The sequence below is a fragment of the Hylobates moloch genome, unplaced genomic scaffold (assembly GCF_009828535.3).
Source record: "Hylobates moloch isolate HMO894 unplaced genomic scaffold, HMol_V3 SCAFFOLD_4, whole genome shotgun sequence".
In the NCBI taxonomy this organism is placed as follows: Eukaryota; Metazoa; Chordata; class Mammalia; order Primates; family Hylobatidae; genus Hylobates; species Hylobates moloch.
The window spans coordinates 134,141,677-134,153,913 of NW_026652279.1; the positions used below are offsets into that span (position 1 = coordinate 134,141,677).

General features: G+C 39.4%; 1 protein-coding gene across 4 annotated transcripts in view; it reads left to right on the forward strand.

Annotated features, from left to right (window-relative positions):
• PIBF1 (progesterone immunomodulatory binding factor 1) overlaps positions 1 to 12,237 on the forward strand; it is a 260,610-nt gene that overhangs the window by 216,058 nt on the left and 32,315 nt on the right. For 2 of the 4 annotated variants that reach the window (XM_032151003.2, XM_058437974.1), the window contains exon 17: positions 609 to 782. In XM_032151003.2, coding sequence (XP_032006894.1) covers positions 609 to 782 — 174 coding nt within the window. Of the gene's footprint in view, positions 1 to 608; positions 783 to 8,678; positions 8,751 to 12,237 lie in introns of those variants that run through there. The other 2 variants (XM_058437973.1, XR_009213290.1) reach the window with 2 other exon arrangements.

Consider the following 12,237-nt stretch of genomic DNA (forward strand, 5'->3'; position numbering starts at 1 on the left):
CAGTGAATATATGTAGAGCATCTACAGTGGAAGGTAGCTATGCCAGTGGTTCCCAAATTTGTCTCTCTATTAGAATCACTTGAGATCTTCAAAAATTCCAAAATACAAAAAAATTAGCTGGGCGTGGTGGCATGCACCTGTAGTCCCAGCTACTCAGGCACTGAGGCAGGAGGATGGCTTGAGCCCGTGAGGTAGAGGCTGCAGTGAGCCGAGACCACACCACTGCACTCCGGCCTGGGTGACAGTGAGATCCTATCTAAAAAAAAAAAAAAAAAAAAAAAAATTCCAAAGCCCAGGCCACACCACAGCAATTATCTCACAGTCTCTGGGGTTGGGACACAGTCATCAATGGAAATATTTGAAGCTCCACAGGTGATTTCAGTGTGCAGAAAAACGTGGAAACCACTAGACTATAGAATGTTGTAATTGTCAGTTATATTAAATGAGTAAAAGATTCATGTACATGATTGTAATTACTATTTTATTTTCACAACTTATGTGTGTAGTATAATTGTTTCTTCTACTTAAAAATATTTTAATATTAATCATTATTAGTCTGCTTGCTAAAATCACACTTGCTACTTTCTTCTGTTTTCATATATCAACAGGAATTGGCAGCAATGAAACAGATTCTCGTTAAGATGCATAGTAAACATTCTGAGAACAGCTTACTTCTCACTAAAACAGAACCAAAGAGTGTGACAGAAAATCAGAAATCAAAGACTTTGAATGTGCCTAAAGAGCATGAAGACAATATATTTACACCTAAACCAACACTCTTTGTAAGTACAATTTTTAAAACTCATAATTTTAATATTCCTGATTCTTACTAAATGTATTTTAGTTAATTTTTTCCTTTCACATTTATGAAATGAGTAGATTCCACAAATATGTTTCATGAAAAGACCTTGAAGGATTTGCATTAATCCATTTTCTAAATGTGTATATTACCTATCTTATAGATGATAGTATATTTTGCTGTAATTCCTCATAAAGTGTGAAATCAATTAACATAAACTGAAATGCATTGTTAGCTAAAAATGTATGTGCACAGAAATTAAAGAAAAAGAAATAAGAAAAATTTGGATTAAAAGCAGATAAAATACCAAAAATATGTACAGTTGTTATGTGCCAATTTTTAAAAATAGAGAAAATAAATTAGGAAATATTGAAAACTATGCATTTTAACAAATAATAAGAATCAAGATTAAAAGGCAAGAGAATTAAAATAGGAATAACATTATTAAATATTCCATTTTACTTCAAATGGTTTCTCAATCATGCTTTCATTTCTCAGGAGAAACATGATTTTTATCTGCTAAACATAGAGACTCAAAACCGGAAAGATTTTCTCTGTGATATTCTGATTCAGTGAGTCCCCAGAATCTTATTTTTTTTAACTCCTGAGATGAGTATAATAATCAGTCAAATATGAGAACTTCTGATCTCAGTCATTTTATTATATATGCAGATAATGCTACTCAAGATTAATAGGATGAAAGAGATTGTTTTAGTGATTATATAATTCAACCTCCCTTTTTAAAAAAATGAAAGTTGCAGTTTAGATCAAATAAGGGACAGTTGGGCAGGCGTGGTGGCTCACACCTCTAATCCCAGCACTTTGGGAGGCCGAAGTGGGAGGATCACCTGAGGTCAGGAGTTCAAGACCAGGCTGGCCAACATGGTGAAACCCGATCTCTACTAAAAATACGAAAATTACCTGGGTGTGGTGGCACACACCTGTAGTCCCAGCTACTTGGGAGACAGGCAGAAGAATTGTAGGTGTGCTGGCACCACTGCACTCCCCGCCTGGGCGACAGAGTGAAACTCTGCCTCAAAAAATAAAATAAAATAAGGGACAATTATTTTAAGGATACATGTGGCAGTAATGTAGACTAAGCTGACAGGCAGGAGAAAACAGGATGGCTCAGTTGACTAGCCTGGACACAAGGTGGCTGAGTCCATGCGTCTTTTCCTTTGTAGTACATCAGCTTCTCTTTGTTTCTCCTCTAGTTTCTGCTTACTCATATTTTCCACTTCCTCATTAACTTGCTCACAGCCATTTGTCTTGAAACAGGTTCTGTACATCCTTTCTGCATGTACTCTCTTATAATGTAGTTCTCCCTGTATTTTCCAAGACTAACAATCTAATTGGCATAGCTAATTCTTGTTAGGTGATACCCCTTTTTGGCAAGACTACCTAAACTTACTACCCAGCCTACAGAATGGCTGCCCTTAGTGGTGAGCAAGAGTCACACAGTTCCAAATACAGCTGCCAAGGACTGTTTATTAAGGGCTATGGCTAGGCAAGTTTTGCTCAGAGAGTGGGCAGAGATTGTGGCAGACACTATGCTGTGTCTATTATAATCTATAGGAAGAAAGCAGATTGAATACGTACACATTAATGGGAAATAGGGTCAGATGAAAACCACAAGATACGGCTGAATACTTACAGCCTGTCAGCACTCTCTGATCTGCCTTTCTGATCCTGCTCTGCTCCAGGCAGTGGCACTATTCCTTCTGACCCTGACCCTCTGCATTTCTGGCTTTAGCTTGGTAACCTGATTGTGATTTTCTGGAATACCAGCTATAATCAATCAGTACATGAGTAACAATAAGATTTCCCCAGTACCTCCAGATAAGGTTATGCAGTGATGATAAAATTAAGAAGATTCAATATTAGTTGGGTAGTTCTTCCTTCCTTATTTTTGCTTATCTGGATTTTCTATTTTATTCTACAATAAAATTCTTTTTAAATAATAATAAGGGAAATTTTTTTCAAAAGAGGTACAAGCTCAGCTATGTCCTAATGAAAACTGAGAGGTAATACTACAAACAAGTCAAATCAAAGACTATAAGCTAATGCAGAATTAGTAATGTGAACTGACTAGATAACCTGGGGCAAATCATTAAATGTTCTCAGTGTGTTCTTATCTATAAAATTAAGTGGGAGGTTGTAATGAAATGAGTTCTGGGCTCCTTTTATTCTAGCATGCTATGATTCTCTTCAGGCATCATAATTTTTAGTTATTCTTTTGAATATTTTCAATTTTCCATAAGAATACTTTTTTATATTTTCTCTGAACTTGTTGATAAGGAATTTACCATGCCAATATTTGAAGTAAGAGCTAATCGTTTTATAATCTCATGGTTTTATACCTAAAACGAAAACATTTCTAAATCCAGATCCTTTGGCTGAAAGTATTTGCTATAGGTATTTTCCCCTGATATTAAATTCAGTGATGGATGGGTGGATGGATGAGCGTTCCCATATGCATTGACAATATGAGGCGAACCACACAAAACTACTGTTAACTGGGCAATGGAGTGGAAGCAGTGCTATGACGTAGAGGAGGAGAAATAAGAGCTTGACTTTTTTTTTTTTTTTGGACACTTAGGTCTTCCTCTGAAGACTTTTTTTTTTTTTGGAGATGGAGTCTCACTCTGTCGCCCAGGCTGGAGTGCAGTGGTGTGATCTCAGCTTACTGCAACCTCCGCCTCCCAGGTTCAAGTGATTCTTCTGCCTCAGCCTCCTGAGTAGCTGGGATTACAGGCGTGTGCCACCACGCCCAGCTGATTTTTGTATTTTCAGTAAAGGCAAGGTTTCAGCATGTTGGTCAGTTGGTCTCAAACTTCTGACCTTGTGATCTGCCCACCTCGGCTTCCCAAAGTGTTGGGATTACAGGCGTGAGCCACGGCACCTGACAAGACTTTTTTTTAATGTGCTTTTTTATATGTATACAAATGTTTTACAGTGTACAAGTGATATTTATATATGAAGGCAACCTCAAAAGTTCCTTTTTTAGAAAAGCTCTGGCCTTTGAAATGACGTATGTGACAGAGTCGTTGTTCAGGCACTTAGTGTACCAACAAAAACTAATTGAACCACAGAATGTAAGTGCCTTAAGGACAGAAACTGTATTCCTTTTGTTTTGCATAGCATCTGAACAAAGCAGGTACTCAATAAATATTTGCTGAGGAGAAAAAAAGCAGTTATTTGTCTCCCCAGTTTAGTTATGTTCTTAGCTGTTAAAACTCTAAACTGGGTGGGGAACTTTAATGTTAAAGTAAACTACAGGGAGAATGAAAGCTTCACCTCCCATGACTCTAGTTAGTGCTACTTCTGCAACAGGCAACTTAAGTCTTCTTTATTCAGAAACACTCAGTTCATTCCCACTAATCACCTACTTTCACTCTTTTTTTTTTTTTTTTTTTTTGAGGCAGAGTCTCGCTGTCGCCCAGGCTGGAGTGCAGTGGCGCAATCTCGGCTCACTGCAGGCTCTGCCCCCCGGGGTTCACGCCATTCTCCTGCCTCAGCCTCCCGAGTAGCTGGGACTACAGGCGCCCGCCATCTCGCCCAGCTAATTTTTTGTATTTTTAGTAGAGACGGGGTTTCACTGTGTTAGCCAGGATGGTCTCGATCTCCTGACCTCGTGATCCGCCCGCCTCGGCCTCCCAAAGTGCTGGGATTACAGGCGTGAGCCACCACGCCCGGCCTACTTTCACTCTTAAGGTAGCTTGTTGCTGTGCTATCCCTTTTTTCCCAGCCTCACTTATCTCTTTCTTAGAAAAACCTAGAGCTAGTCTAATCTGATTTAGAACAACTTTCCTCTTTCCTTCCTGAGTAGTATGGGACTCTTTTGCTGCTTTTCTGCTGCCATCCTATTCAAAAAGAGAATTCATACTCAGGATTCACATCATTGTCATTATTTTCTCAATACCTTATTAAAAATGCAGATACTAGCAACTCTGCTTTTAGTCTTTTCACCAAGTAGATTGTAAGCATTAAAACAAAAAAGAGCTTGGGCGCAGTGGCTCACACCTGTAATCCCAGCACTTTGAGAGGCTGAGGCAGATGGATCACCTGAGGTCAGGAGTTCGAGACCAGCCTGGCCAACATACTGAAACTCCGTCTCTACTAAAAATACCAAAATTATTCAAGTGTGGTGGTGCATGCCTGTAGTCCCAGCTACCTGGGAGGCTGAGGCAGGAGTACCACTTGGACCTGGGAGGTGGAGGTTGCAGTGAGCCAAGATCATGCCTCCACACTCCAGCCTGGACGACACAGCAAGACTCCGTCTCAAAAAAAAAAAAAGCCTCAGGCTCTAAGTATGGTAGCAAACAATATGACTGTGCAGCTCCAGTGTATAGTGTGTGAAGTGTCTGATTTTTGGTGAGTTTATGATGTAGTTCAGGCCTTGACTTGTATTTGTTACCTCATTGGCTAGCATATGTTGGATAGGTAGATTAAGTTTATATAATTGATACATAAGTGGTTATATGAACGACATGATTCCCTAGAAGAGCTTTGGAAAGCTATATGTCATCTGGAAAGAAAAAAAAAATTTTTTTTTTGAGACGAAGTCTCACGCTGTCACCCAAGCTAGAGGGCAGTGGTACAGTCTTGGCTCACCGCAACCTCCGCCTCCTGGGTTCAAGCAGTTCTCTTGCCTCAGCCTCCCGAGCAGTTGGGATTACAGGCACATGCCACCATGCCCCGCTAATTTTTTGTATTTTTTTGTAGAGACGGGGTTTCACCATGTTGGCCAGGCTGGTCTCCAAACTCCTGACCTCAGATGATTCACCCACCTTGGCCTCCCAAAGTGCTGGGATTACAGGTGTGAGCCACCACACCTGGCCTGGAAGGAAAATTAGTGTAGTCAATTCAGGAAGTGTTTACTGACTATATGCAAGAGGCTGTGATGATCATTAAGATAGCATCAGCCTTAAAACTGCTGCTCCTGTAGGATCAAACTTAGTAAACAATAATATAAGGCAAAATCAGTTAGCCTACTTTTTTTTGTTTTGTTTTTGAGACAGGGTCTTGCTCTGTCACCCAGGCTGGAGTACAGTGGCATGAACACAGCTCACTGCAGCGTCAACCTCCCAGGCTCAAGTGATCCTCCCACCTCAGCCTCCCAAATAGCTGAGACCACATGTGCACACCACCACACCCAGCTAATTTTTTTTATTTTTTGTAGAGACAGGGTCTCACTGCAATGCTCAGGCTGGTCTTGAACTCCTGGGCTCAAGCAATCCTCCCACCATGCTGCACCTGGCCTGGGTACCCTACTTTAAAGGAAATACAAATTGCTACGAAAATTCAGAGAAAGAATAGACACTGCGGTTTTGGAGGACTCTAGGTTGCCTTGTCAGAAAGGAAGTATTTGAGCTTGGCTTTAAAGAATGCATGGATTTTGACAAGTGAAGATGAGTGTTATTTAGAAATTCCAAGGGCAAAGAAAATATGATATTGGCCAGGTGCGGTGGATCACACCTGTACTCCCAACACTTTGGGAGGCCGAGGTGGGTGGCTCACCTGAGGTCAGGAGTTCGAGACCAGCCTGACCAACATGGAGAAATCCCGTCTCTACTAGAAATACAAAAATTAGCCAAGCGTGGCGGTGCATGCCTGTAATCCCAGTTATTCGGGAGGCTGAGGCAGGAGAATCGCTTGAACCTGGGAGGGGGAGGTTGTGATGAGCCGAGATCGTGCCATTGCACTCCAGCCTGGACAACAAGAGTGAAACTCCATCTCAAAAAAAAAAAATAAAAATAGTTAATGGGATAAATCTTATGGTATATGTATTTTACCACAATCTTCTTTTTAAAAACTTTTTAAAGCCTGGGCAAAAACTTTTGTGAGACCCTGCCTTTACCAAAAACAAAAAAAAATTTTTTTTTTTGATCAGCCACGCATGGTGGTATGTGCCTATGGTGCTAAGCTCCTTGGGAGTCTGAGGTGGGAGGATCACGTGAGCCCAGGAGGTTGGGGCTGCAGTGAGCCATGTTCACGCCACTGCCTTCAACCCTGGGTGACAGAGTAAGACCCTGTCTCAAAATAATATATATAATGATGAAATATAATATAAAATAAAAAAAATTTTAAATTTTAATTTAATTTAAGAATTGTAAGTAGATAGGTTACAAAAATAATTTTTCTCATTTGTTCATGAGGGAAAGTTTATAATTTTATCAAAAATGGCAGTTATTTATAATATAGTGATATAATGAGTACAATCGGTTGTGTTTAGACAAGTGACAAGGATGCCACAGTAGGGTAGCGTCATCACAGAGTCATGTCCTAACACTGTGCCTCCCAACATTTTTTATAACACACATGGAAAATTATAATATTTATATGGCACAACAGGATAACTGAACTTGCTGGTAGATTGAAGGGACTCCAGCCACCCCAGACACTGGGGACTGAGGAGATCAAAAGCACCACATACCTGTAACACTTTTGTGTCAGTTCAGAAGTTCTGATCTCACTCTTTTTTTTTTTTTTTTTTTTTTTTTGAGATGGAGTCTTGCTCTGTCGCCTAGGCTGGAGTGCAGTGGTGCAAACTCGGCTCACTGCAACCTCCGCCTCCTGGGTTCAAGCGATTCTCCCACCTCAGCCTCCTGAGCAGCTGGGATTACAGGGACATGCCACCATGCCTAGATAATTTTTGTATTTTTAGTAAAGATGGCGTTTCACCATATTGGCCACACTGGTCTCGAACTCCTGACCTCATGTGATCTGCCCACCTCAGCCTCCCAAAGTGCCGGGATTACAGGCATAAGCCACCACACCTGGCCCAGTCTCACTTTTTTATGTTCAATGTAGACTCATCTCACCAAAGTAAGACTGGACCTCAAAATATCTAGCTGTTTACATATACATTTCTAAATATTCATTTTTTAACTTCTAGTGTCAGGAACACTAATTGTAACCTCTTCCTGATGTTATTTAATTTAGCTTGTGAGCTAAACTAGAAATCAGGAATCTTTTGGTGAGCATGGAATGAAGCTGACTGATCTCAGACAGCTTCACATTTTGTTAGTGGTAAAGCCATATCAACTGTCTTAAACTCACTTAAGTTAGGCCCTGCCTATGAGGACTTCTCAATATTTATTTATTTGATTTCCAGTTTATATCTTTTTTGGAAAACAAAGTAATGATATCTACCAGACATAGACTTTTTTTCCTTAGAGAAGTGGTACTGGTTAAACACTAATAGATTCTTAATTTCTAGCTCTTTTTTTTAGATTACAGGAATAATCCACCAGGCTTACTATGTCTGCATTTATCAGCCATCATTCTTTCTAATTTTAACTAACTCTCTCAATGGGTTATAATCCTCATGTTATATATTAGCGTTTTAGCTGGCTAATTCTGGATGACACAGAAGTATCTATCTTATCAGTTATTTGTTTCCAAAATCACTTTGTAACATAGTAAATTACTTCTGGTGAGTTTCCAGTTAGTCTTGTCATTTGTTTCTGCAATGGCTTTGTGCTGTCTTTCCTAAATCTGGAATATAGTATACTTTAGGATCTGTTAATACTCCATTAACAATTTAAGGTTTTTATTAATTTGTATACATATATACATATATATTTTATGTGTATGTAAAATATATATGCATATATAGTTTATATATATCTGTAAAGCACTTCATATTATGAAGCCTATAAGCCTTATATTTAAAATAAGGACCCTACTCAGTTAAATGGTTAATCCCATTAATACCTGAAGCAGAATGTCAAATTTCATCATATAAAGCACGATCTTATGGATATAAAGGGAAGTAACTTTAATAAAATAGAAAAAAGAAACACTACTGATCAAACAGCTGAAAGAATGGAATTATCAAAATAAAAAGCAGTTAATTTTTTTTTTTTTTTTTTAGATGGAGTCTCACTCTGTCACCCAGGCTGGAGTGCAGTGGCGCAATCTTGGCTGACTGCAACCTCTACTTCCCGGGTTCAAGCAGTTCTCCAAAAATCAGTTAATTATACATCTGAATTATTTTGCTGTGCCCATTTTGACAATCAGTTACCATGAGCCAGCAAACTCTATTGTATATTCTTTGTTTGTTTGTTTTTTACCTTTTTTAAAAAATGTCAAAACTAGGCCAGGCGCAGTGGCTCACGCCTGTAATCCCAGCACTTTGGGAGGCCAAGGCGGGCAGATCACCTGAGGTTGAGAGTTCAAGACCAGCCTGACCAACATGGAGAAACCCCATCTCTACTAAAAATACAAAATTAGCCAGGCGTGGTGGCGCATGCCTGTAATCCCAGCTACTCAGGAGGCTGAGGCAGGAGAATCGCTGGAACCCAAGAGGCAGAGGTTGCAGTGAGCCAAGATTGCACAGTTGCCCTCCAGCCTGGGCAACAAGAGCCAAACTCTATCTCAAAAAAAAAAAAAAAAATGTCAAAACCATTCTTAGCATGCAGCCCATACAAAAACAGACCATGGACCATAGTTTACTGATCCATGATCTATCTCAGGAGTTGATAAAAGCTTAGAAACTTCCAGTGTCTGGAACTTAGGGCTATCACTAATAGCTAGCACGTTACTGACTAAAATATCTGGAAATGAAGAATATACATTTTATGAAAATCAGAAATAAACTTTTCAGAAGCAGTGTTATCTACTTGGAATCTGTTCAAATATTGGTAGTGATGAGACTTACATACTAATGTAGATGAGAAATCACTCTGACATACTCTATGCTAATGTAATCAACAGAGAACCTGAATTTCAGAGAATAATATAACCGAAGGAAAAAGTTCACCAATCGAAGGATTGAAAATATCTTTGAATGATATAAGTAAATTTGAGTTCATACAGCAAAATATGCTGTTTCCATGCCTTACTGGTTATTTACCATTTCCACTCAAAAATCAGGCTGTTGCTTAGAATCACAAGTACTACCCCTGATGCTTGTAAAGGGTGATGTTGCCTGATTAGTTAGAAACATATTATTGCATTACTGTAGTAGAATTTTCTTTTGTCTTGCATAGTAGAAAGGCTTGAATAGACTCACATAAAACTTTATGTCCAGACTTAAATAGAACTGAAAGGCTTCTGTCACAGCAGACCCAGACATTCATTCATTCATTGAAAGATGTTTATTGAGCACTTACTTTGTGCCAAGTACTATTCCAAGCAGTAGAGATATAAATAACTCCTGCCTCTGTGGATCTTACATTCATGGATAGAGATAGACTATAAACCGACAAACAAAAAAATAAATTGAATAAGATGTGAAAACATGACAAATGCTATGGAGAAAATATATGAGGTAACTGAGAAGTCCTCGATTTGCCCACTTTGCAAAATTAATAAATGGCTAGAACCTGTGCTTTAACACACTGTACTATATGGTGCACAAACCACAAAAATCAAAGGAGGCATGACATCGAACACCTACTGCTGGCGAGACACTTTCTTGCATGCTGAAGATACAACATGAGATAAGATAAATGGTATAAACTAAGAGTATAAGAGTCAGCATCTTTAGGAATTGTGTCCCACTGCTAGTTCAGCAGCTTTAGCAAATTGTTCAGTCTCTCACATACAGGCCTGGAGATAACTATTTCAGGACAAGTATGTGGCCCTATGAAGTCATCAGGAACCTAGGTTCCCTCTTCCTTTCTCTTCAACCATCCTTAGAGTGTGGCATCTGTTCTTAGAATCACAGTATGGTTGCTCTGGCCTCGGCCATCATGTCTGCATTTTAAGCAGGAAGCGAGAAAAAGGGAAGAAAATAGTCTCCCTTTCCAAAGGAGTTTTTCCCTAAGTCCTACCCAACATCTTCAACTTATATCCCATTGGCCAGAACTTAGTCATGTGGCCACACCTAGCAGCAAGGAAGGCTGATAAATGTTTTATACAGGGTGAATCTATTGCTTTACTGATAAAATCAGAGTTCTGTTATTAAGAAGGGGAAAATAGATATAGGCTAGACAGCCAGCAACCTCTGCACTTGATCTCAGACAAAAGGCCGAGGCGTGATCCCAGCAGCCTCTGTAACAGGGTTTGATTCATTTTTATATCCCCAGAACCTAACACAAGGACTGGCACAGTTAGTCAAATAAATGCTACTAAACTATCCCAAGTACAAATAATTGAGTTCATGTTGAAGAGTGTCAAGAAATAGGATTAGATATGTAAGTATGGGCCAGATCCTAAAGGGGCCAGTCTTCGAAGTGAAATGTGGTTAGAACATGACAGTGGTGGTGAAGTTCACCCAAAATAACCTGGGAATAAGGAACATATCTTAGTCCTATGGGAACAGACTTTGAAATTAAAATGGTTGTGATAAAACATCTGAAAAGTCACCCTATGAAGTAGCAAGGCAGTTAATCCCCAAGACACAAGGTACACTTACTTGACTGTGGCAAATCTGTCTCATTAACACATCTAAGGAGAAAACATATTAGGGGTGGGAGTAATGGTCTGCAGTGTAACAGACACAGATAAAAGGAGAGTCAGAAAGAACTGTCTGCCATTGAAATTCTTATACTGCCCTTTCTGAGTATTAAGATTCCTTTTTAATGCCAAAGTTTTTATTTACCTTCTCCCTGTAAACACATAGTAGTAGTAAAAATCTTAGTATCAGCTGATTGAGGAAATGCAAATGTACAAAACAATTCTGCATCCTTTGGTATAATCCTGAGAATCTGTAGCTTAGTTTATAGCAGTTGCTTTCACCTTTTTGGCTAGGAATCACAGTTGAGAAAACAATTTACATTATGACCTAGTGATGATCACACAGTTTCTCAAAACAGAACTTACCCCCACTATGGCCAATACTCTAATATTTTCTATGCTAGTTTTGTTTTTTTTTTTTCTCAATTCTGATCTTTTACCTACTAGAGTTCATTACCCGTGGGTTGGGACCTGCAATTTAAAGAACAGTGACGGCCGGGTGCGGTGGCTCACACCTGTAATCCTAGTACTTTGGGAGGCCGAGGCAGGCGAATCACGTGAGGTCAGGAGTTCCAGACCAGCCTGGCCAACATGGTGAAACCCCATCTCTACTAAAAATACAAAAATTAGCCAAGGATGGTGGTGCATACCTGTAGTCCCAGCTACTTGGGAGGCTGAGGCAGGAGAATTGCTTGAACCCAGGAGGCGGAGGTTGCAGTGGGCTGAGATTGTGTGACTGCACTCCAGCCTGGGCAACAGAGTGAGACTTCATCTGAAAACAAATAAATAAATAAAATAAGGAACAATGGCATACATGTTCTTCTATGACCAAGAATAGTGAGAGCCCTAGACTTTTAGCTGGCTCACCTTTCCCAGTCACCCAAATCTATCTGATTGTATAAGAATCATGCAGTTCCCTAGTTTTATGCTGACTTTTCCTTATCTTAACAACAAATAAAAAGCTGAACTGGAAAATCATTAACTTTTCTTTCTTTTTTTTTTTTTTTATGTGAGACTCGTTGCCCAGGCTG